This window comes from Vombatus ursinus, unplaced genomic scaffold, assembly GCF_900497805.2.
Source record: "Vombatus ursinus unplaced genomic scaffold, bare-nosed wombat genome assembly UNPS02014773.1, whole genome shotgun sequence".
Classification (NCBI taxonomy): Eukaryota; Metazoa; Chordata; class Mammalia; order Diprotodontia; family Vombatidae; genus Vombatus; species Vombatus ursinus.
In genome coordinates, this window is record NW_020954551.1 from 18,387,423 (window position 1) to 18,413,941 (window position 26,519).

The 26,519-nt window shown below is 35.3% G+C and overlaps 1 protein-coding gene across 1 annotated transcript in view; it reads right to left on the minus strand.

Annotated features, from left to right (window-relative positions):
* Positions 1-2,258: 2,258 nt before the first annotated feature.
* Positions 2,259-26,519, minus strand: part of EIF4E3 (eukaryotic translation initiation factor 4E family member 3) — a 51,068-nt gene continuing 26,807 nt past the window's right edge. The window contains exons 3-7 of the mRNA XM_027863938.1: positions 19,862-19,956; positions 17,812-17,872; positions 12,785-12,851; positions 8,468-8,623; positions 2,259-3,871 (exon numbers count right to left, since the gene is read on the minus strand). Of these exons, the coding sequence (XP_027719739.1) occupies positions 3,825-3,871; positions 8,468-8,623; positions 12,785-12,851; positions 17,812-17,872; positions 19,862-19,956 (426 nt within the window). The 3' untranslated portion in view covers positions 2,259-3,824. The remainder of the gene's footprint in view (positions 3,872-8,467; positions 8,624-12,784; positions 12,852-17,811; positions 17,873-19,861; positions 19,957-26,519) is intronic.

Below are 26,519 nucleotides of genomic sequence, written 5' to 3' on the forward strand. Positions count from 1 at the left end.
TTGAATCAATCATTTCATTCCACTTCCTGATCTGGATATTGACCGTTAGGGTAGCTTTTCTCCCCTTCCCATCAACTGATGGACTCCTCTCGCTCCCCTGCTTCCCAGAAGGTACCTAGTTCACCTAGTTCAACTACTTAGTTTTATGAATAAGGAAACCAAGAGTCAGAAAGGTTAATGTCAGTCCTGAGTGAGCTCCTTAAGGGTAGCGATTTTGGGTACTTGTCTTTGTATCTCCAGCTCCAAGCACAGAAGGAGGTATTCAACAGGTCCTTGATAAATGTTTGTTCAGTTGAATAGCATAAAGCAGCAGAGCCAGGATTTGAATCCAGATCCTCTGACTCTAACAGCCTACTTTAGAGGTGTCAGACTTGCAAAACTCCCTAGAGCTACCCAAACAAGATTAAAATGTAATTGGGAAATGTATGACAAAATAAATAAAAACATAATACCATATAATGTTAATTTGTGGCTTTCTAAATCAATACGTGGCCTTCAAGAATTCATTTCTATCTGAGTTAAACACACCACTGGTCTACCATACCAGGTTCCCAACACACTTTAGGTTTATTCAAAGTGTACTGTATTGACTAGAAACAAAACTGAAGGGAAAAGTTTGCTTGATCCAATTTACTGTCTAACATTAAAAGTTGCCCCGATTCTAGTTCTAGGAGAAACATCTCAAAATAGCAATAGCAACTGACATATCTATTGCATTTTAAGGTCTGAAAAACAAAACATTTTTTCTCACAATAATTGTGTGAAGCACATAGTATAAGTATTGCATATGTTTTACAAGTGAGTAACCCAAGTGGGGCAGCAAGGTAGTGCAGTGGATAGAGTGCTGGGCCTGGAGTCAGGAAGATCTGAGATCAAATCCAGCCTCTGACATTTACTAGTTATATGATCCTGGGCAAGTCACTTAACCTTATTTGCCTCAGTTTCCTCATCTGTAAAATGAGTTGAAGAAGGCAATTGCAAATCATCCCAGTATCTTTGCCAAGAAAATCCCAAATGAGGGTCACAAAGAGTTGGATACAACTGAACAACAACAAACCCACATGACCTACCCATAGTTATTAGCTATATAAATTATATTATATATTATATTATATTAGTTATATAGCTATATAAGTGAAGTGAGATCCAAACCCATATCTGCCAACTCCAAATTCATGGTTATTTCCATGACATTAGACTGTTGTCCTGCCAATGACTAACAGCTCAACTGTATACTGTGCTTCCTTAGTTGAATAAAGGCTACAATGGTCCCAGGACTTAAAAGATTACTGATGCAGGGGTACCTAGGTAAAATTGCCAGGAGTAAACAAATCTTGGTTTCAGTCACATAGCCTTGTTCTGTGAAAAGAAATTCAGCTCTTGAGCACAAAGTCCAAGACAGCTTACACTCACTTGCAAAGTCATTCACTTCCATGGGCCATTGGAGGAAGTAAATCTTAGAGCCTGAGGGGTTATGGATTTGGCACCTTCAATGACTTGGCTAAAAATACCAGAATTCTAATGAAAGTCACCACTTCAACTTGGGTGAGATTAGTAAAGTAGGCTGAAAAGAAAGGCACAAACCACACAAAATGCTTCCTTGCCTCTCTACATATCATTCCCTCCTTTAATCTAGGAAGTTAATGAGAGGTTTTAAAACTGATTAAATCAGTTTAGCTCATTCAAAGGATATTATGAACCAAATATTCAATTAAAACAATTTCCAAAGTAAAATTTAATAAAATCCTCTTCTAAGGTAATTAAGATGATAGGTTCTTAACATTATGTAAATTAAAGTCTTTTTGACAGCCACTAATTTTAAAAGGTGCTAAAACAATTGCTAAAGTTCATTTGGCAAAAAAAGCCATTCAATGTGCCAAAGTCACATTTTTTTTACTTAAATAATAGAAACTAGTGAAAATTAAACTAAGCCTAATATTATTATTTTTACTTAAAAAACCTACATGCAACATTTTTCACAGATACACATATTTAAAAGTAAAAGTACTCCAAATTCAGTTTACTAGTGAAGAAAATTACACCAAAGATAAATTTCTTGCTCTTTTGGGAAAGAATCATTTATAATTGCTTTATGAAAAATTAAGAAACAAGTTGAATGTTAGTGAATTTATTAAATAAGCAGATCCTTGTCTTCAGAAAAACAGATCTAGTAACACTTTATTTCAATTTGAAATCAATGAATCAACTCAATTTTAGAAAGTTTTTTTTATTATTGATAATGTAAATGAACTGCACAATTTATTATTTATAAATACAGCTGGAATTCTAAAAATGTTAAATGGAAAATTTCATTTATTTATAAACATATATTTCTGATAACTATCTTAAGTCATATCTTTGCTGTTCAACTTTGCAAAGAGGAGTTAGAAATACCGGGCAAAACAATGGTGTTAAACACATTGCCCTGTCACAAGATTTATAACCTTGTGTTACTTGCTAACAGTTCTGAAATAAAGCAACAAAAAGAAACAACTTTAAAAAAAAAGCACACCAAAATTTTTGTGCTTTTTCCAGGTAGGTGTAGGCAGAGACTTCCTAGAATAAAGACATGGATATCAGTGCAATATGAACAATTCCCAAGTGAAAACACTAATCTCATTCAGTGGGGGAAAGGGAGATGAATATTTGCTTCTACTCTGCAGTTTCTTATTTAAAAAATTAAAAAAAAAACCCAAAACAAAAAAAAAAAACAACAAAACAGCTAAAATCAATAGTTCTTTGGTAGTATAATAAAATATATCAACAATTCCAATAATTAATATGGACAAAATGCACTCAGAGTTCAACTTCGTAAATATTCACACTGCAAATGAGAATTAACTTCCTGCTCTTAAATGAAAAGAGGAAAAAACTGCCTCCCTTTGAGTACTGTCAATAATGTGAAAATACACAGAAGACAAGCTAGAAATGAGAATCCATTTAGCAAAATGCATTAGGATTGATTTGAAAAACCTTAAGTAGGTACATATACCCCAAATTCAGAAGGCAGCAAACTTAATTCTAAGCAATTACGTTATCACCTCCCTTTTAAATAAGAAGCATCAGGTTTCCTCTGAAGTGAAAGCCTCCTCTTCCACTTTTAAGTAATGCTTTCACAAAACCAAAGTGAACTTCTGGTTAAAAATATTTCCAGAGTGGATCAATATGAAAATGTGCTCATGGTATTCACCAAAAATAATTTCTTGATCTTACCTTTTGTGTAAAAACAAACAAAAAAACCCCAACCCCGAACCCTCAGCCCAACCTATGCATGTACTCATCAGTGCAAAATCAGACCACTTTGTATGTTAGAAACATGCAGTACAGTTTCCCTTTCTCCTGAAACAAAGACAATGAGCAAAAGCTTGATTAATAGGAATGTTTCATGACAAATAATTAAAATGCCTGGTTCCCCAAGTCAGTCTCCTCTCTGGACAACATGATCGGGAAGAGCAGCATTGTCAGGGCTGTGCCTATTTGCCCTTTCAAGAGAAACCAGAACCTTGTACCTCAAGGAGACAGGTCTATGTAACACAATAATTAGATTAAGCGAAAATAAGAGGATGAGGGGGAAAAAACAACAAGAATGAAAAGAACAGAGAAAGAATTTAGAAGACCCAAAGCAAGTAATATCACGTTAGAAGTCAACACAAGTCCTCTGCCACCAGCAACTTGGAGTACTAATTGCCCAATCTGCGAGGATGAAAAACACATCTAAAATGTCCAGCACCTTGCTTCAGCAAGTCTTCTCTCCACTTTCCCTCCTGCTTAAATCATGTCCAAAACCAATCAGCAAAGGACAAAGAATTCTGTACAGAGTGCAATTAATGTTTTCCACGTCCACCTTCAAAAGCATGATGCTCTTCATGGGCTAAAAGGGCAGGAAAAAAAGAAGAAGAAAGGAAAAGAAAATTTTAAACAAAGGATGGGACAACCCTCTTCCAAGCATCTTAGTTTATTTTGTAAATGTCATTGAAAATTCAAATACCATTTCCCCAGTAACTGCTCACTAACGCACTTGTTTCCTGGGATATGTAATTAAAATAAAAACCAAAGCGTAAGGAAACAAAAGGAATGCTGTCTGATTCTTTTTCCATGTCCAAGAAACTAAGAATGGACAGGATGATGAAGAAAATATCTTGCTCCAAGTGAGACCCACAAATTAAAATGTGTCACATGGAACATATCAGAAAAATTACCCAGCTAAGATAATGCACCCTGCAGTCTTGTTTTAAAACACATACATAAAAAACAACATGAGATAGTAACAATATCTATGTTATTCAGTCAGAATACGATCAAATGGCATTTTGTAAAGTGAATACATTTTTGCACTGAAACTTTCTTCTACTTCATTCTCTATAGGGACAACAAAAATCTATGATACTGGTAATCTTTAGACTTCCTTCTACTTATTAGTCCCAGTGTTGGATATGGGGGATGACTACATTTGTGTTCTATAACGTGAAAAGATGACAGGCTTCACATTCTTAAGTGAAAAAAAACTTAAAGCAGGGTTTACAGTATTTCCTCCTGGGCTACATGTCTGGTTAGAAAATTTATGTCCTGGAGGGCAGCTTCAAAACCAAAGTTAAATGGCAAGGTCAGACAAGTAGATTTTTTGTTATCTTTTACTGAAGTAGGTAACAACATTTCAGAGCCACACCAAGGTATGGTGAAGAATCAGGGCAAACCGACTTTGGTTCTCATGCTTTGGAGCCTCCACACTTTAAAGGGCTCTTGGTGACTAGCGAGTTGAGTCAAATCAACAGGAATTTATTAAGTGCTTGCAATGTGCCAGGCACAATGCAAAACACTGGGAATACAAAGAAATGCAGAGATAGTCCTTGCCTTCAAGGAGTTTACAATCTAAAGAGAGAGACCACATACAAATAACAATGAAAATAAAAGATATGTAAACTGGAGGTAATCTCAGAGGGAAAGCACTAGAAGTGATGGAGATAGGCAAAAACCTCCAAAAGAAAGGTAGGCTTTGAGTTGAGAGTTGAAGGAAGCTAGGATTGGTGAGCTGTCAACTGGTCATTTAAAAACTAAAAGTATCCTTTACACTACTGCCGAGGCAAAATGGTGAGTCTGACCCTTTCCTTTCCAACTTACATATGATACACATTACATCTTCTCATGTCTATTACTATTCTGACTTCTTTTTCCCTCGAAATTTATTTGAATCTTAACCACAGTTCACCCATAAAAAACTAGTGTAGAAAAGTGTGAGTCGTCCCAAGATCTGTATCCTCCTAAGGGTGGCTTTAAGCCTCACAGACTCCAGATACAGAACTCTAACTTTGAACATTTCAAATGTCATGTCTATGTACATTCAGTTAAATGCTCTACTTTTTTTTTTATCTTTTTACTGAAATATTTTGTTTTGACTCAGTAATTACTCTCCAACAAACAAAATCCTACTTTGTAAAGTATACTCTCCTAAATTATTTTTTCAATTAACTACAAGGAATGATATGCTCTTTAACTTTGACTATATGGCACAAATAGTGACTAGAGTTGTAATTGTAATTGACTAGAGTTTTGTTGCTTCTCCAATAGTGTTGTCTTCATTTTTTTGTACTGTTCCTTTGGTTCTGCATCATTTCTTGCAAATTTTCCCAGGTTTCTCTTAACTATTCACACTTATCATTCTTTATGAATACTGTATTTAAAAACTGAGCATTTCTCACAGCTTTGTTTATTTAGCCATTTTCTTCCTTCCTTCCTTCTTTCCTTCCCTCCCTCTTTCCTTTATTCTTTTTTTCCTTCCTTCCTACCCTCCTTAGACCTGTCAGGGCTTCTAATGAAATAGTTTTAACTGAAATCTGTACTGTGATAAAAATATTCTAGCTGAAAATTACACATGGACAATATAGACAGCAGGCCTAGTACAGAATCTATCGTGTAATAGGTGCTTAATAAATGCTTGTTGACTGACTGACATGTAAAATTGCATGGAAAGATAGTACAGAAATGTTCTTCCTACTTTGCATAAAGAGATTTCTCATTCTACTCTTCAAAAGAGTTCAGTACAATCTATAATTTCTGCCTAACATGAATTTCATGGTTAAAAAAACAGTTTTAGACCTGGAAACAAAAGTAGGATATTGCCCTAGTTAACAGTGAAATCTTACTGAATACACACACACACACACACACACACACACACACACACACACACACACATATATAATTTCCCCATTTTGACTGACTGGCTGACTTGAATGAGTATTAGGTCACTTCTGTGTGTGTGATTTTTAACATGCCACCCAGAATCTGTCAATTCTTGAGTTCTTGAACCCAGAACAAAAGGGATTATCATTACAAACTACATTCATGAAGTCAGCCACCTCTACTCAGTTCATCCTGAAGGTATTTGTCAATGTCAAATCACTCAGTGAACAAAAATTTCTGGCAATTTCTTATGTTTCCAAAACAATTACACGGTACTCAGAATGTAATCCTACTGAACAAAGACTGCCTGTCTTGGAGAGAGTTAGAAGAATTATTGGTGTTTTGATCAACATTAGGACAATAATAATTTTATCACAATTAAGGTCTTGATAATTTGAAATATTTTAATTTTAATATATTCCATTAAAATATGATTTTCCTACTCAGAAATGACACCTGTCATTATCCATGATTTTTAGTGGCATCTATACTCAGCTTGGCCATTCAGCTTGACTAAATTAGCTAAAAATAAACTCAATTCTGTTTTTGTCTAGCAAGGACAATTATTAGTTGCTAAGCAGCAAATCACACTGCCACATAGTCAATCTTATTAGATCACTAATGTGGACCCAAAAATTAGTCTGACCAGTTTGTGATCCAATTATTTAATGAATGTGAACAATTTAAATTTCTCTGATTCTATATCAACTGAGATTGACTAGAATACTCCAAACCACAGAACCAAAGAATTTTAATACTGAAAAGAACCTTTGGGGTCATTTAATGCAACACTCTCCTTCTACAGGAAACTGAATTCCAGTCAAGTTAAATGACTTGTCCATAGTCACAAAGCAGAGTCTGGACTAATACTCAAGTTTCCTGACTCCCAGGCAAGGAATCTTCATTGCTTTACCTCTCTTTACCTTTCTATACCACACTACCCATCTCTTCATGTTGTAAGGTTTGATCCAGGCAGCAGTATCTAAATGAACGGGAAAAAAAAGTCTATCCCATTCCATCAAGAAAAACAAAACAACTCTGATCTCAAGAGTGTTGTTATAGTAGTTTGTCATGAAATTTAAAAAAAAATTGATATTGGCAATAACATTAAAAAATAAACTTTAAATTATTTCTCTTTTCTTTTTCTTTTTTTGACAACGTCGTTTTATAGTATCTAAAGCACAAACTGGACATGCACACAGTTACCATTCCCCCACTCCAAGTCTAAGGAATACTCTTTGTATGGCTGCTTCACCTCCTTTTTGTTTCTCATCTTCATTTAAAATGAAGAAACTCAGCACATTGTATTTAACTGTAGCTATGAGCTAGTCTTATTCTTTAGGACCTGAACAGTCTGATGTTCATGCCTCTTATTTCCACAGAAGGCGCTATTCAATATCTTCAATTACAGTCAGCCAATCTTGAAACATAAATGATCCTTTCCCATTTTTAAGCCCTCCCCACCTTTTGGCAGTGGAACTGAGAGAAGAGCAGGAGAAGGACATATTTATTATGAAAGTTTATAGATTTGAAACATTTCAAATATTTCAAAAAAACTTAAAATGGTTTGTGCCTTATACATACTAGGCACCTGTGGAATGCTCAGTAGATAAATAAGCGGCAATTCTAGTCTCCAATTTATCATTAAAACTATAATCCAGCATTTGCAGACACTTGTTTAACAGGATGTACAAAGCTGTTTCCTTTCTAAGAGAGATAACTTTGAAACGACACATAAGCAATGGATACAAATTCAAATGGAAATTCTGGGTCAATCCATACATGTAGTTATACTTTGGTTGCTATCATTTTACCACAGTAGATGAATAAATGTATTTTTAGTTTGTGTATTTAAAATCATGGATAATGAGGAATGATTAGCATTTCACTATAATATACAACCATCTTTATATCTAGAACTAGCCTCACCTTATAATGTTGACGTTATATTTTATAAATTCTTGTTTAAGAATGACTAAAGATCTACCCCCATCTGCTCCTATAATAGCCTTTAAAATTTTTGTCTTGAATCTAATGCAATCACTCCTGAGTATGATATATACAAGATTAGACTTAATTTTTAAAAATAACAAATATTTTATGTACCTTTGTTTCTGACCGACACAGTTAGGAGGGAATAAAATCTGGTCTGAATTATGCAGAATATTTTTTAAACACATAGGAATTTCAAGTGATTCTGTTTTTCCTTCTTAACAATATATTTTCTATTTTTAGAAGTAAACCATAGAATGACCTAGAAGGAGATAATTGGAACCAAAGTACTTACGTTTGTAAAATACTGCTTTGAAAGATATGTGTGGCAAGAGTTCGTAGATCTTTTCTAAGACTGTTGCTTCACTTGCTAAAGAGGCATTCACATTCCAGACTTGAACAACATCTTCTCGATCACGAACACTCACACTAACCCCTATTACATCATCATCTGCATGAAGGACAGACAGGATCAAGGGGGAAATGAGTTAATCTTTTGAGTCAATCTACAATGAACTTCAGAATATAACATTTTTTTTTATAAATTATGGATAAAACTAAAAGGAATATGCTCTAAGGATTAATTATATTTTATAATCAGCAAAAAGCTAGCAAACAAGTGATTTTATAGCAGCACTGTCATGGACTCTGGGGCTCCGAATAACTGAAAAACATTGTTTTAAGCATCAAAGCTTTAAAAATCATTATTATTAAATTGATTTTAGTGGAAGTATTTCTACATTTATCACATATTTCCCTGACATCTTAAACAGAATATAATGAAATTAATCACTTCTTGATGACTACAGATCATCACTATGGACAGTAGTTGCTATAATGAAACTCTCACGAGCTATGGAGATGTATACATATCTGTTTGACTATATATTATTTTTTTCCCAATTTCTGGGTCCTGATGTCAACTTCTAAGTCTTTCTCTCACCTTCTTTACTCTCAGGCTATCAATTTTCCTTTCTTGCTGATGTCCCTATGCTTGTTTGTAACAGCTTCTACCCAACATAGCCATGTTTAACTTGGGATTTGTTGGGAAAACAGGTAATCAAACTTGTTAGAATAGTGTCTAAAAGAAGGCTAAATACATTGTTAGTGTTAACACAAGGAGATTTGGGTTCAAATCCAAATGCTTTATGCTTACTGTGTGACCTCAGCAGTCACTTAATCTCCTGGAAAAATTGGGGTGCAGGAATTGACTACATGGCCTTTCAAGTCCCTTCCTGATTTATGATCCTATGACCTGCTGGGACATTTTTTTCTTACTCTTCAGTCCTTGACAGTGTTATGGATGGTTGTGGGGGCTAATTCAATGACCACTGGATGAGGTGTCATTGTAATTATTATAATGTTTACTTGTTCCATTTTTGTAGATTCAAACAGAAAATATTAGAGTTCAAAGGAATGTTTGAGGGTATCTATTCCCATGTTGTGGTGGCAGTCTCAAATAATATCTCTGGTTTCATATTTTCATTACAGTAAGACAAATAGGTTGTGCTATAAACAGCATCACAAAACTTGACATTCAGTTAGTAAAGTGAAATACACAGCATCAACAAATTTAGAAAATGAAGTCATACATTATCTTGCCTGATTTGTTTTGCAAATGTGTTTTTAGTAAGTTTATCCTGCTTTCTTTTGAAGTTAAATTCATTTGTATAATCAGACACAATTTAAATTGTGATGAGTCTTGTTCTTAAATTTTCTTTTAAAAATTTCACTATATTGCTTTATTTTAAAAAAATAATTTGAGCCTAATAAAAGGTGCTTCAATTGCATAGCAGAAAGAAAGCTGAGCTTATGGCTAGAAAACCTAGATTCTAGTTTTACCCCAAGCTACTAGCTATATGACCTTGGGAAGAAGGAAGGAATAAAATATTTACTATATGTCAGGGAATGTATTAAGTGGAAAAGCACTTCACTTCCCTAGCCTCAGTGCCTTCATTTGAAAAAAAAAAAACTGAGGGGGTTGGACTCAATGATCTTTAAGGTCCCTTCCAGATTTACCATTTTGTGATACATGTTGAGAATTTTGTAGAATACAGGTTGGATTATATCAGGGGTTCTAAACGTGAAGTCCATGAATAGATTTCAGGGTATTGGATCACACACACACACACACACACACACACATACATGTATGTATGTATGTGTATGTATATATATGTATGTATGTTAATATAATTGGCTTACTTTGTAATCCTATATATTTTATTTTATGCATATGAAAAGAAGACTCTGAGAAAGGGTCCACAGACTTCACCAAAAGTGATACAAAAAAAGATCAAGAAGCCTTAGCCTAAATTAGATGGATTCTAAGGCTCTTCCAGCTCTGATATTCTGTTATTCTAACAACTTTTATTTAGAGACAGGATTTTTTTTATGTTGTAGTAATAATAAATCAACTATCACCTAAGGGGGTGAACAATCCTCTTTTCAAGTTATTTTAATAATACATTTATTTACAATAGATGAAATTGTTTATGTAAACTGTACTGATTTTGTTAAAAACAGAAACAATGGGCTGACAGTTTTTCAGTTTGCAGTTAAATTTAATTGTCTAGAGAATACACACCCATACATATATGCATATGTGTGTGTATATATATGTATATGTATATATATATATATATGGAGAGAGAGAGAGAGAGAGAGAGAGAGGGAGAAAGAGAGTGAGGAGAGAGAAGAGGGGAGAGGGAGGGAAGGAGGGAGAGGGAAAAGGGGGGGGAGAGAGGGGGGGAGAGAGAGAGAGAGAGAGAGAGAGAGAGAGAGAGAGAGAGAAAGAAGAGAGTCTTACTTGCCCAGCACATCACTTCCATAAATTTAAGATGTGGGCACCAAAAATTATACATCAAGAACAAAGCAAATTATATGGAAGGGCACTTCTGGCTATCCAGCAAACCTACATTATATTCATATATGGAATTAACCAGCATGAACATGACCCTAATAAAATGTGTGTTATTTCCAGAGACAGTTGTGTAACCATAGATATTATTTACTTAAGCTGGTCAGCTATTTTTACTTAGTTCATCTTTCCTAGTACCTGAAACAGAAATAATTCATACCAAAAACTGCTTCTCAAAGGGATTCACATGTTTGTAATTACGCATGAGTCATATTTTTAGCAACATTTAGCCAAGTTACTACTCCTTGCTAATGCAGAAAGTTTCTTTACTGTTAAGCCAATTGTTCCATTTTAAACCAATTCATCTCTAAAGTAGCTAAGCTGAAGTGTAAGTGGTAAGTGTACCAATAAAATTAAAAGACCTTAATCATTTATTTGGTTGTAGCTAAAAACAGCTTGGACATGGGTGGTTTCTAACCTCCTTTTTGAGGGAATGCTCTGTAAAAGCCACAAACTCTTTACTTTATCAAAATAATTTTTCAAGAGAGCTGGGCTTTTCTTTAAAGGCCAAATGGTGGAAAACACTTGTTGATTTACACTTACCCAGAATCTGTCTGAATGAGACACCCAAAGAAGAATCAAAATGAACTTCAATGTTCTCCTTTTTTGTGTGCTTAGTTAAATAATGATCAGTCATTCTTCAGAACTTTGGGAAATCCATTCAGCATTAAAAAATGGGCTAGCAAGGTTCAGAAAGTTTTGAGCTTATCATCACCTATGGAACAATTGAGATTGGGCCAGATGGGATATGTGCAGAGCAGCACAGAGAGAGAAGTTGAGAGTGAGCCCAGCGCACTCTGCAGCCTGAGTTGTGGTGTGGAAATGAGAGCTTTGTACTGCTTCTCCAGGACAATACAAGAGGGCAAAGAATGTGAGAGACCTAACAGAATGGGTCCACTTTCCCACTCACTTCACAAGATACCACTAGCTCTTATTTTTCACTTTCCCATTGAAAAACAAAATTAAGACAAGGAAAATGAAAACAATTTTGTTCAGGTTAATAGCTCCGTGGATTTTAATTTTTCTTTCTGTTTCCTATTGACTGTAGACAAATCACTATGACTGATTTAAAAAAACACTAGAAAATAATTAAAATGAAGCAAATTATTAAGTGCTATATTTTATATTCTAAGACAGATATTGATTGTATATATGTATATAGATTTTACCTGTCAGTTTTTTTTTTATAATTTGACATTTAACAAAGTTTTTTCATATATGTTTACTGCTTAAGTTTCTAGTCATTTCTTAATTGTGCAGTATGAAATATATTCATTACATTTTATGGAAAACTTGGATGGTTAACCACTAATTTGATTAAAATCTTACTTATCCATTCAACTGCTAAGGTAGCCAGACAGCCCATGGAAAGCAATAGAATGTCTATGTGGAGCTCTAGAATTTGGACACATAAGAGTTAAAAGACTAAAAAACAAATTCTCTCTCACTTCTGACCTTTCAGTAGACTACAAAAAAAAAAATAGTACTAAAAACCTGTTACATGCAAAAAAAAAATTTAAGCCAACTACATAGTAACAAAGTAAACAGCTTCTAAACAACATCATATTAAAAAGCCACACACACACACATACACACACACACATACAAAAAAAATTTCTGCCAAGGAATAAACACAAAGCCAAGCACTAGGTACATACACATGCAGTTTAAGCCATGATTTTTTGTTTTTACCTGCTGTAGAACAATCTGTAAACTGTTCCCCGATAGTTGCTAATAACAACTCTTTCCAAACTGTGGGCTAACATGGAAGAGAAATATATACACACATTTTCAGATAGTGAATTTTAAGACCCCAGTCAGTTGCTCTTCTATAAGGAAACATTAGTTTTTCAAGTTCACTTGAAAAATTCAGACATCCCCAAATCAGCCAGGAAAAACATTCAATAACTTAACAACTCAACAAACATTTATTAAGTCCCTTCCAATGCTGGGCAAGGGCACTAGGGATACAAAGATGAAGCAAGATACTCTTCCTACCCTTGGGAGGCAACAATTAGGATGACACAGTAAGAAATTGACATACATACAAATAACTATAATGTAAGTTTAGGTTTAATTAAGTTTGAAGGAGGAGTTGAACAATATGTGAGAGATTCAGAAAAGGATCATGTCTAGAAGGTAGTACCAAGGAATGCTTGGAACTGGATGGTATCTGAGCCAAACCTTGAAAAATAGAGCAGTATTTCAACAGGCAGAGATGTAGGGAAGGGTTGATTCCAGGAATTAGGGATGACATGTGCAAAGACATAAGGGAGGGAGAGAACAAGAAAAGACCTGGGAACAACGAATAAGTTAAGCTGCTTTGAGGCAGAAGCTACTTAATTTTTGTCTTTATAAACCCATTGATTAGCACAGTGCCTGGCACATAGTAGGTGTTTTATATATGCTTTTCAATTGATAGATTGATTTGAGTTCAAGAAGGAGTAGTGGGAGATAAAGGTTGTGGAAGCTTTGAATGTCAAGCTAAGGAGTTTTTATTTTGTTCAGTAGGCAATGGGAAAAACAACACTGAATGTTTCTGAGTAGAGGAATCATGTTTTACTTTGACAGCTGTATGGAGAACTGTAGAGGGGAGAGCCTAGAGGAGGTTATTATATAACACTGGCAATTTTGTAACAGGGAAAATCATAATGAGCTGTGGTAAACTGAGGCAAAGAGATTTGAAGACTAAAGAAAACATATTTCTATTAAAGGCATTAACAATGTTCAGAAAAATAAAAAAAAGCTTTTAAAGTCAGTGACACTCATATTAGGAGAGATTAAATTTCCCTTTTCATTAGCCAGAATGTATATAGATGTATAAATACATTATATGTGTGTGTATTTTATACATATATATAATAAACACACATATACATACATGTATATATAGTGTATATTAGAAGTTTTCCTGCTCTTTCTTAAATAAAAGAACCCTCAAACATACATCTTTCATGTATGCAAATAATTTCATTGCTGGATTAATTTCAAAAGTATCAAAACATGACTGTGAAAGAAATAAATCAGCTTGCATATTTTAGGTCTGTGAAACTACAAGAATTTCTTTGCACTGGACAATTTTTTTAAAATGTTAAAAACATTTAAACTTCACAAAAGACCCCCAAGGAACAGAGGGAATTATTTTAACTGTTTTTGTATCCTTTGTTAAAACTGTCATAATCTTGAAATATCACAGTAGTAAATAAGTTATTGTTGGGGGGAAAGCTAAAATTTTTTTGTGAGCTGGTAAACTTTTTGCATTGATTTGCAAAGCTAATCTATTGGGTTTAATTCTTAGTAATGAAGACTCAATCATTCAGACCGTCAGTTAAAAATCATTTATTAAGTACTTACTATGTTTCAGGCACAGTGCAAAGTACTGAGGACACAAAGAAAGAGGAAAAAACTTGTTCCCTGTTCTCAAGAAGCTCACATTCTAATGGGGGAGGAGTGTCAACAAGCAAGTAACCATAACTATAAGATGTATACAATGTAAATGGAAAGTAATTTCAGAGGAAAGGTATCAGTTCAGGGTTGGGGGAGAGGGAGATGAGGAAATACGAAAGGCCTTCTACAGAAGATGAGATATGGTAAGAGTCTTGAAAAAAGCTAGGGAAGCTAGGAGTGGGAAGTGAAGAGGGCGAGCATTCTAGGCATGCCAACGCAAATGCACAGAGGAAGGAAATGGAGTATCTTGTATGAAGAATAGCAACAGGGCAATGAAGCTGGATCAGAGTGCATAGAAGGGAACAAAGTTTAAGAAGAAGACTGGCAAGGTAAAACTGGGTCAGGTTGTGAAGGGCTTTAAATGTCAACAGAGGATTTAATGCTACTTCAAACCTTTCAAAGTTAAAACTAGAGTCCATTTTGTAAATTATCATTGAACTGAAAGGCACCTTTATGATTTTACCTGAAAAGTACTTCACTATGTTTCTTGTAGTGTTATAACTGTGCCCCTTGAGGCAGAAGAGATGGAGACCTTGGCATCTGTCCAATAAGTCCAGTTGAATGTGAATCACTGTGGAATGATGTCACTGCCAAATTTGTTTCCTTTCACTCCTCATGTTCCTCCTCTGTTGTCACTGTACCTTGTCTACTTTTTTTCCCACCTTGCTCTCTCCCACTCTCATTCTCCTTTATTTACTACCAAGGATTTTTTTTTTTTTTTTGTGGAAAGACCTTTTACTCTTTTTCTAATTTGTCTCTTGGTAGTGACTCTACACAGCACTATTGATTAGGGAGGTAGAAGCTAAGATCAGTAAAAATTAATTATCCTTTTGATTTCATAGTTTCTGCTACACTTGCCTTTGAGGGAAATTGAGTACAACATTACTATTTGTTAATTAAGAATTGTGGAAGGTCCTGGCTACTTGGAGAAAAGGTCCTGGTGTAATAATGAAACAAAAATCATTACTGTTGGTGACTGTTGTCAACTGGGCCCTCTAAAAAGAAGGAGCTTGGTAATTCTGCTATTAAAACTATACACATGGGTCAGCAGAATAAATGTGGATCTGAAGTCTGAGGACCAGGTTCAAATATGGGCTCAGCTACCTGTTAACTGGGTGAGAGAAATGAACTTGATGACTGAGGTAACAAGTCATCACAAAAGTCATTATGAATACTTTAAGGATGTTATCGAATGGGGGGTTGGAAGGGGAGAGAGAGAAAGCCATCCAGATCCTCCCCCCCAAAAAAATTCACAACAGCCTTCTATATAATAGCAAAAAAAATGTAAATAATCTGAGTATATGATTAGGTAATGGCAGAAAAAATGAACTATGACCATAAATGAATACTATTACACCACAGGTAACTGCAAATATAAAGTCTACAAGGAAATACGGGCAAATGTACAAGGGATGCAGGGTGAAGAAAGCTAAATGAGAACAACAATTGATACAGTAGCAATGACAATATAAACAACATTAACACAATCCAAAGAATCCACAGAAGTAAAAAGCCAAAAGGGGATGCAGCAGCAAACAGGACATTTGTTCATACTGTTCAAGCCAACGAATACTTTTCAAAAACAAATCAGAAACAATGGACTTGAGGATTTTGTATACGATCTTTTAACATTTTTGAGTATTTCAGGATGAAGATAAGGAATGAATAAAAAATTCCTTTCAAATGAGGTTGACATGAGAGTTTCTTTTAAAACTCAATTACTAATAAGTTTGAGCAAATAAAAAATAAAACTTGAAAAATAAATATTTCTCCCTCCCTCTATTCTCTTCTCCCCCCTTCTCTCTCTGCTTACTAAGCCTTATGTAGTTTGTTATTTGCTTCCCTAACATTTTTTTTCTTTTTAATACATATGCCAAGTAACAGTCAAAACTTGGAAGAATGTATCTTGACTAATAGTTTGCACCTTTAACAAATAAATCTGGTTCTATACAACTCAGACATATGGGTCCCTGGAGGGTTTTCAGATCTTTTGAGCATACATACATGAAAGAAACAATAGAAAGGTGAGCCTGTTAGTTTTATTTCTTTTATCTCTTATCAAGGGCTCTTCTTGGTTTGTTTAAGTCTTAAGATAACATTTTAACGTTCGTTTTCATTCAATACAATGAATAAAGGCCCATGTGGAGATACTTCTTTTTAACTCTCAAGGAGTCTGTTGTAGACATCTATGGCCATGCTTTTGAATGCTCCCACCACAGCAGACAACTCCACATCTCTTAGGTGGCACTTCTACTTCATTTGATACAAGGAAGGTCTTGGCCATCAGAGGCAAGGCCCAGCATCACCCTGGAGCCCTTAAATAGCAATACTTCAAGCCTTATGTCCTAGCAGCATCCTGAGGTGAGGCCAGTTCACCCTTCTGTGGGCAGCCTAGTGGCTCCTCAGTCTTGGAGGCTCACCATATTAATGCCAGACTTAGTGCAGACACCTAGTCAGTTTAGCCTATTGTAGCTGAGAAGTCCTTAATGCAATGTGTGTGCATATGCACATATGCTCATGCTTCATTACATCAAACTCTCTGTGACTTCCCCATTAGGAAGAGATTACAAGTATGCACAACCACACCAAGTAGAAACCAATTTCAGACTGAGATACAGTTATCAAACTATTTAAAAAATTTCACTGACCCCAGGTTAAGAATCCCTTGGCTTAAAGTGACCTGTCTAAGAAGGGCATGGACTGAGTGATGAAGCTGAGACCTGAACATTAACTTCGTGATGCTCAACTGAATCAAAACACAATTCTGCTATACAGGGACATGTGAAAATGTAACAGCCACGTAAAAGAAAGGTTCTTTGGAGTTATTATAAATCTCTAGAGTTCAAGAGATTCACTGGTTAGGTCTTTAGGCTCCAGCAATAGGATGGAATTTAGTATAATTTTGGCCAACCTGGGAGTAAAACCATCTTAATATTGCCAGTTGGATAAAATATGGGAACTTGAGAAAAGTGAGAGAAATAATTTTCTTAGCAATAATTACCTTTTATGCCAGCCTGCCCAGCCTTGAGTTTTGCAAGCTGTTTTGTAAGTCAGCATAGCTACTGCTGCTTTATAGAGGAAGAGAAATGATTTCCCAAGGTGGGAAAGTAGGGCAGAGAAAAGGCTAAGAGAATAACTCAGGGTTTTTCATCATTACATCCTACTCAAAGTCAACCATGCTAGCCTACTCTGGAAAGCACAAATCTGTCTGCTAACACAATAAACAAAAGCCCAGCTGAGTCATTTCCAGAAAGGCTGTGGTACAGACATACCGTGCTTTCCTTGGGGACTTTCATTTTCCACACGCCACCCTTTGCGTTGCTTTCTTCTTCCCTAAGTTGAAGACAAAAAAAGGTTGAAAAAGTGGATGCATGGATTAAGTGACTGTGTGTCTAAGGCATGTATGTATGTGTATGTGTGTGTATGCACATATGTGCATGCTTCATTACATCAAACTCTCTGTGATTTCTTCAGAACGGATGCTCCTCTAATCTCTCCATTCCCTCCACTTATGCCCATCACATTCCTTCCTACCGAAAGGAAACATCCAAGGAAGACTTTTTAAAATTTTCTTTTTTTATTTTGAACTTTACAATCATCAAACAAATATTCCAATGTTCAGTGAACCACAAAAAAGACTTTGTACGAAACCACAAATTTATCATATATGTTTTGTTATTTTAAAAAGACTCTACTAGATTTATTTTATTTAAATTTGTATTTTCAAAGACTATGTTCATTTTAACAAGGTAGTTATTGAGTATGACTTTAGTGGAGAGGACAGGACAAAGGCAAAAATAAATATCAAAGGCAAAAATAAATATAACAATGGACTTCAACAGCCTTGGAAAAGAAACAAAATAAAAGAATCTTCCTTTAAAATCTTTATTTCACTTCCTCCATGGGCAAGAGAAATTGATGGGAATAGATAAGGGGTTCTCAATCTGAGATCTATGAAGTTTTTTTTTAATAGTTTGACACTGAATTTAAATAAAATGTTTTCTTTTGTAATCCTATGCATTTTATTTTATGCACTCAAAAAAAACATTATTCTGCAAAAGGATTCATAAACACAAAAAGAAGTAAATGACTTTTAAAATAGTTGGAAGGAAGAGAAAAGAGGAAGGATCATAGATTCTAATCTTCTGTCTTTGGATTCCCAGCTTCTAGCACAGTGCTCAGAACATAATAGGTACTTAATAAATACTTCCTGAACTGAGATTGAGAAAAATCCTGCTACCTTTCAGGACAATGAGGCTGACAGGAGGTTTGGGTATGTGATCCTAAAGGTGGCAATGGAAGGAAAAAACACTAGATTGTGTGGGAGTCTGGTAGTAGATAAAAAGAAGAGGGTAGGCACATTGGAAACTGCCAGATTTGGAGTCTGAGGACCTATGTTTGAGGCCTGACTGTGACACTTATTATCTGTGTGATCTTGAGCAACATTTCTATTTTTTTTTTGAGGGAGGGGGTTAGGCAATGGGGTTAAGTGACCTGTCCAGGGTCACACAGCTAGTAAGTGTTATGTTTCTGAGGTCACTTCTGAACTCAGGTCCTCCTGAATCTAGGGCCGGTGATCTTTCCACTGCACCACCTAGCTGCCCCACTGAGCAACATTTCTAGGTCTCAGTTTTCTTATCTCTAAAATGGCAGGGGGTGGGAGAGGACACTTGATGATCTCTGAGGTCCCTCTCAGATCTAAATCTACGATTGCTAATTGTTCCTTCTCTCAGATAACATTAGTAATCTCACAGATATTTATATTATTCTATATTATATTTTAAGTTCATCTGAGGTCTATTTTTTATTTAAAACATATACTCTACCTTGTCTCTCCATGAGACCATAAGTTCCTTTAGTCCAGGGACCATATCTAACCCAAACTGTCAAAAACAAAGTCTTTTCCCTGTTGTGGACCACAGGCAGTCAGTGAGGCCTATGGACCCATTCTCAGAATAATATTTTTAAATGCACAAAATAACAAGATTATAAAGGAAACTAACTACATTAAAATATAGTTATCAATATTAAAATATTAAAGAACTACAAGACACTAAAATGTAAGAGCTTAATAATACAAATATTTGGTTTTTATGACAATGAAGCAAAACATTAAAGAGAAAATGCTGAAAAACCTAAGGTCTGAAGGCCTTAGATGACCTAGGTGGGCATGTTTGTCTTTCACTACGAACTCATAAAAAGAATTATTTTCAGACTTAAGTGGTAGAGAGCCATAGTTATATTCCAAGTCAGTACAAATCTATTTGCTTCACTGTGGTTTCCCTCCCACTTTTAACCTGAAATTACATGAGAGTTACTTACCAGAGAGGTCGTCTCTCTCCCCTCATTAAATGATAACTACATCTTAGAGGCAGGTTAGTCACAGGAGGAATATTATTGTACACACTCCAGAATATCTTGGAAAGAAAACAACATATTTTAATTTAATTCAGATCTTTTTCATTTAACTTATATGCTACTAAATCATCAAAATTAACACACACAGGAAAATATGATTCTCATTAAGTTTTAGCTATTAAAAATAGATTTTTTCTCATTATCACTTTCAACTTTCCACTAGGAACATTAACATTTATAATGATAGAGAATTTTACTTTCTAAAACCATGCCAAGTTCTATGCTTCGGAGTACTATAGTTACTGAGCAAATATTCTTATGTAACATGAAATCGTATACAACTAGGAATTGATTCGTATCTAATGATTTTTCTGACATCATAGATGATTTCTAATTATTTTCTTAAAAATAATGTTTCAATTTTCTACCCTGGCACAGGGGAGTCCTAGGAATAAATGGAGAAACAAAGAGGAGATGACCTTATTCCTTGGCCCTCTTTTTTCCCTACCAGATGAGAGGGGGAAGGGATGAATAATATCTAAATCGTCACACAAAATGATGCAATAATGTTCACATAATACTTTACAATTTAGATAGATTCTTATAGATTATCTCATTTGGTCATCATAACAACTCTGAAATAGACAGAACAGCTGTTGTCATCCCCATTTGACAAATGAGGAAACTGAGGCTTAGAGTGCCTAAATCATGAGTTTGCTTTTTTTGTGTCATGGGCACTTCTGACAGTCTAGTGAAGCCTATGGAGCCTTTTTAACAATAACATTTTTAAATGAATCATATAAAATACATAGGAATACAAAGGAAACCAAATATGTAATATGTATAATTAGCTATATATGTTATATATTAATATATTACGTAGATACATAACATATTGTCTTAATATATTAACATCATATATGAATACATATTGTTTCCTTTCATAATGTGTGTATATGTATACATGTATATATGTGTAGATGTGTAGATAGATAGATAGATAGATAGATAGATAGATAGATAGATAGTGACATTGTTGTTTGTTGTTGTCATTTTTGTTCTGAGATTAGATCTCCTTCTCTCATTCAGGCTGGAATTTTAATGGCCACTCTTGGGTCTGCTTCTACTGCTGATCAGTACAGAAGATTTGGTGTGGTATTTCCAACCTGGGCCAGTAGTGGCATCCCAGTCTTGGAGGTTCACCATATCAGTGCCAGATCTAGTGGGAACATCTAGTCAGTCAGCTTAGCCAACTGCAGCTGAGAAGTCCTGAACTCAAGTGATCCGCCATTCAAGGCTTCCCCATTAGAAAGGAATCACAAGTGTGTACCACTACACCACGAAGAAACCAATTATACTGAAATATAGTTATCAAACTATTTTTTTTAAAAAGTTCACTGACCCCAGGTTACAATTCCCTTGGCTTAAAGTGACCTGTCTAAGGTCATGGACTGAGTTATGGAGCTGAGACCTGAACATTAACTTTCTGATGGTCAACTTCATCAAAACACCATTCTACTTTAGAGGGGCATGTGAAAACAATCACTATGCTAAAAAAAAAAGTGTTCCTACTTCCCCTACACCCATTGAGCAAGCCACACTTCAGGCTGCATGGCCAAAGAGCAGTCACTTAGTAAGCATCTCATCCAGACATGCTCCCTAAAGCCAGAAAAATCCCTTCAGGTGCCCTTTGTTCACAACAAATATTCACTGAGTATCTACCATGGGCAATTTTCTGGGTGTTACGTGGGATGCTCGTGAGAAGCCACAAACATATGTATGGCACTTAAAGGATTCCAAATCAATTTACATACACATTATCTCTTTTGAGTCTCACAATAATCTATAAGGTACAAAGGGAATTATCATCTACATTTTACAAATGGGGAAACTGAGGCTCAGAAAAGTTAAATGATTGACCGATAATCACATTCAGAAGAATTTTAACTCAGTTCTTTCTGACTCCTAGCACTCTAATTGTCATGCTACCTAATAATGATACATGAACACAAACAACCATAAATAAAAATAAAGAGCAGAGACTATACTAAAAAGTACAAAACATCATTATTTTGTCTCTTTGCCACCTTTTATCTCCAAACTGGACCATATACTGATACTGGGTTAAATCTCTTTGCTCAATAATACAACACATTTTAGGAGCAAAATGACTATGAATGAAGAATGTTACCTCTACACACACAACAAAATGGGAAATAGAAAAAAAAATTTAAGCTAGCCAAAATAAGTTATATTGAGTCCTATGGCATAAGTGCTTTACAACCTGAGTCTTCATACAGCTAGAAAAAACAAAATAAAATGAACTTTAGGTTCTGAAGGAAAGAGAACCACCTCCAGACTAATTTCTCTCATCAGCCATAAATTTTCTTGCATATAAAAAAAAATGATCAAATTCTTTACTCTTTGACAAGTGAGATTACAGCCCAGGATTACATAGCTGAAGACTTCACTCTTACTTAATATATTTTAAATATTTAAATGCGTGGGTGTGGGCACAAAAGTGTTGGAAAAAATACCTAATCCACTTAAAAACACCTCCATTTAAAAGTACAATTGCAATAAATCATTCAATCTATTAATCAATAAGCATTTGTTAAGTGCCTATTATGAGCTAGCTAGGCACCAGGGATATAAAAACTAAAGGGAAATGATGATCCCTGCCCTCAAAAAGTTTACATTATTCTGGGGGTGAATAAAACATGTTCACAGATAAGTAAATACAAGATATGTACAAAATAAATGCAAAGAAATGGGAGAAGGGGAAACATTAAAAATTGGAAAAAATCATGGAAAGCCTCTTGAAAGTATATTTTGAGCTGAGCCTTGAAGGGGACTAAAGATTATCAAGCTGCTTCCTTGAATGGAGCTTCCTCTACATATATTATACACTCCCCCTAATATTTAGAATTCATCGATAAGCCTGAAAGACAGTGAAACGCTGAAGGAAGCAATATTACATAATTCTTTGGGAATCTATTTTACTGCCACTCTCAAGGCACTGTAAGGTTGAAAACTTAATGAGACATAGTTCACATTTTCTACAACATTAAAGTTTCTACCCAAGATTCAGAAAACAAAAAGCTATAAATACATCCTTGCAAATGATTTTCAAATAGTTTTTACATCTAAAATAATTCTATGTGACTTGTAAAATAACAAATTAATTCAGTAACTTTGTTTACACTTATAGCTTGTTATCTGTTCAATGTAAATGCACATTGAGGGATTTTCTTATTATTACTGATGTTAAAAAATAATAATCATAGCTGACATTTGATAAGCACTTCACAATTTACAAGGTGGTTTATATTCACTATCTCATTCTTTCCTATATTTCCCTCGTGAATTAGATGAAGGCAGAGATGGCATAATTATAAAATTTACAGAGGGCAAGTTGTTGAGAGAAATAGCTAATGCCTTAGACAGCAGTCCAGATCCCTAAAAGATGTTTATAGGTGAACACCCAATAAGGCTGAATCTAGTATGATCAAATGTGATAAAGATAAATGTAAAATCCTATACGTGGGTTCAAAAAATCAACTACCAGTACAGATAGCCATTTCTATTTAAACAATCTGGGGATTTTGTGAACAATCTCAATATAAATAGAAAGGCATTTTCATTCAATGAAAGTCCACAAAGTGATACAGCATGTGTGCCAGAGCTCGAGTGCATGCGCACATGCGCGCGTATACACACACCAAAAAGAAAACTCTATCATCTTAGGCTGCACCAGGAAGAATTATATCCAGAACAAGGGAGTACTTGTACCTCTGTACTTTGCCTTAGTCAGTTTATATCTGCAGTATTTTGTATGCCCAGTGCACAGCACAATGTTGGCAGAGTAAGCATAATAAGTGTTTGTTAATTGATTGCAAATTCTGGGAGCCATGTTTTAGGAAGGTCATTGGCAAGCAGGAACATATCCAGAAGTAAAGAACCATGATGGTAAGAGGAATACAGCTCATGCTACATGAGGATACACTGGAGGAATGGGAGATGGTTGGCCCAAAGGGAGATACAGTAACTATCCAAGTATTTAAAAGGCTGTCACATAGGAGAAACAAGATTCATCTTATTGTCCCTAGAAATCAGAACTAAGAGCAGTGGGTGGAGATTGCAGAGAGACAAACAGGTTTGATGAAAGGAGAGCCTTCACAAAAACTGTCTAAGAAATAGAATGAGTGGTCTCAGGAAGTAGTGGATTCCCCTTCACTGGAGTCTTCAATGGATGACTATTCATCAGGAATATTGTAGATGAGATTCTTGGTCAGTTATGGGTTGGGCTAGATGTCCTTTGAGTTCCCTCTGAATTGATTCTGCAATTCTTACAGCCACAGATATATTGTAGGATTGACAGAGCATGACCAAGCAAACTGAGGCTAAGCCAGGACTTGAAACTGATCTGACCTGAAATCTACTGTTTTTTCCATGACTACATACTTTCTAGATCTCTAAGACAAGCTTAACAAGAGGGGAAGTAAAGGTAAATGTAGCCAGAACCTAAGCAACATTCTCCTAAAATGAAAAAGGCCCAAATCTGATTTAGGTTATATATTTAATTTTACATGATCCAGATCTTCTTGAAGACTTTCATTATCATCAAAATGATTTGCATTATATCTCAATGTTCAAGACGTAATGAAACTTCCAAATTGTCTTGAATTCTCCTTAATCATGTGCTTTGCCAGTCACTTCAACTGGCCAGCCACAAAGTTGTTCATGTTTCCCTCATCCTACAAAAACAAAAACAAACAAAAAACCAAAAATACTTTATCCTACCATCTTGTTATCAGTAATCCTGTATTTCCTCCTTTCTTTTCTGCTAAACTCCTTGAAAAACTTGTCTATATTCATTGCATCCACTTCGTCTCTTCCCACTCTGTTCTTAACTCTTTGCAATGTAGCCTCCAACTTCACCCTTCAGCTGAAACTGACCTCTTTATAGCACCTAACAAAACTGATTACCTTCTCCTCCAAGATCTCTCTCCTTTGTGAATTTTCATGACTTTACTGTCCTGGTTCTCATCCTACCTATCTGACCATTCTCAAGTCTCTTTTGATGGATTTTCATCTTTTTTTTTAATGACTTCTAACTGTGAGTTTCTCCCCATGGTATACCCTGGACCCTATTCTCTTTCTTCTCTACAGTTGGTTCTGCTATAACATAACATATACATTCCCCAAAAGCACTGTACTATGCAAAATCACATGATAAAAACCATAGAACTTATGGAGAAAATAGGGTCAGGTGCACAAAGCTCAAAAACTTCATCAGTAAAACATAAAAAGATAGAAACCAAATAAAAACACCATAGTTTTATGCATAAATAATTTTCAAAATTCATAAATATTACAAGAAATAGTAGTGTAAGGCAGGAGAAACACAGGAGTTGGAGGAGCTTTTCTAGCAGGTTCACTCTTAATCTGGGCAGCTAGAAGGACAGGAAGGCAGCTTCAGAGGGGTTAAATAATTATTTATTCTTATTTTTCTCAATTGGGTTGCAGATAATGGGAACATCAACTCCTACAGCTTCCCCTAATTACTCTTCTTATAGGGCCAGTGAGAATGGGGCAATAACCCCTATGTAAGAGCACAATTCCTATCTCATTCCCCTAAGCCTCGATGAGGGCTGGTCAAGGCAACACAGCATTCCAGCTTGTGCATTCCCCCTAAGCCTCAATGGGGGCTGGTTGAGGCAGACACACATGCATTCCCCTATACGTTCTCCAAATCCCCACTCACTGACCACTGATTTATAGGTGAGCACACAAAGAAAGCAATTTGCCAGCAATAGCCTCACAAGTTTACATTAACTTTAGCAATATCCTGATGACTTACCACTGTGCAGATGCAGTAAGTTATTTACAAAACTACCCAAATGTTTACACTATCTCATCCTTTTATCTCACTGCACAGTCTCAGTAGAAATTGTTTATAATGTGAAAACCTGGGAACTGGAGATTGTTTTGGCCATGGATCCTGGAAACTAGTATCTAAAAAAGAATAACAAAATCCACCTTCCTTACAAGTAGTCATATCGTCAGCTTCAGGATGCTGCTCAGCTTGCACCCTGGCTGCATGACCAAGTTGGGCAGGCCACAACACTAGGTCTCCAGAATAAATAGCATAGAAGTAAAATTGAAATTTGTATTATGCTCAAAATGTTCAATTGTGATGAAATAAATGCACATTTTTGAAACATGTTATAGCAGAATTTACTATATGTTATCTTCCTTGATGATCAATTACATTAGCTAATGGATTCAATTATCATCTTTATACAGATGATTCAAAAATCTATATACCCAGTCCTACTACAGCAATACCGCATCTCCAACTGCCATTTGGACCTCTTGAATTAGATGTCTCACAGGCATCTCTAACTCAACATGTTGAAAACAGAATTAATTATGTTTGCTTCCAAACTTTTCCCTCTTCTGAGCTTCCCCATTACAGCTGGGGCATCACGAATTTCCAAGTCACCCAAGTTTGTAAACTGAGCATCTTCCTTGACTCTCCACTCTCACCTCAGATAGACAATCAGCTGCCCAATTTTGTAGTTTCTATCTTCCCAATACCCTTCATATGTGTTCCCTT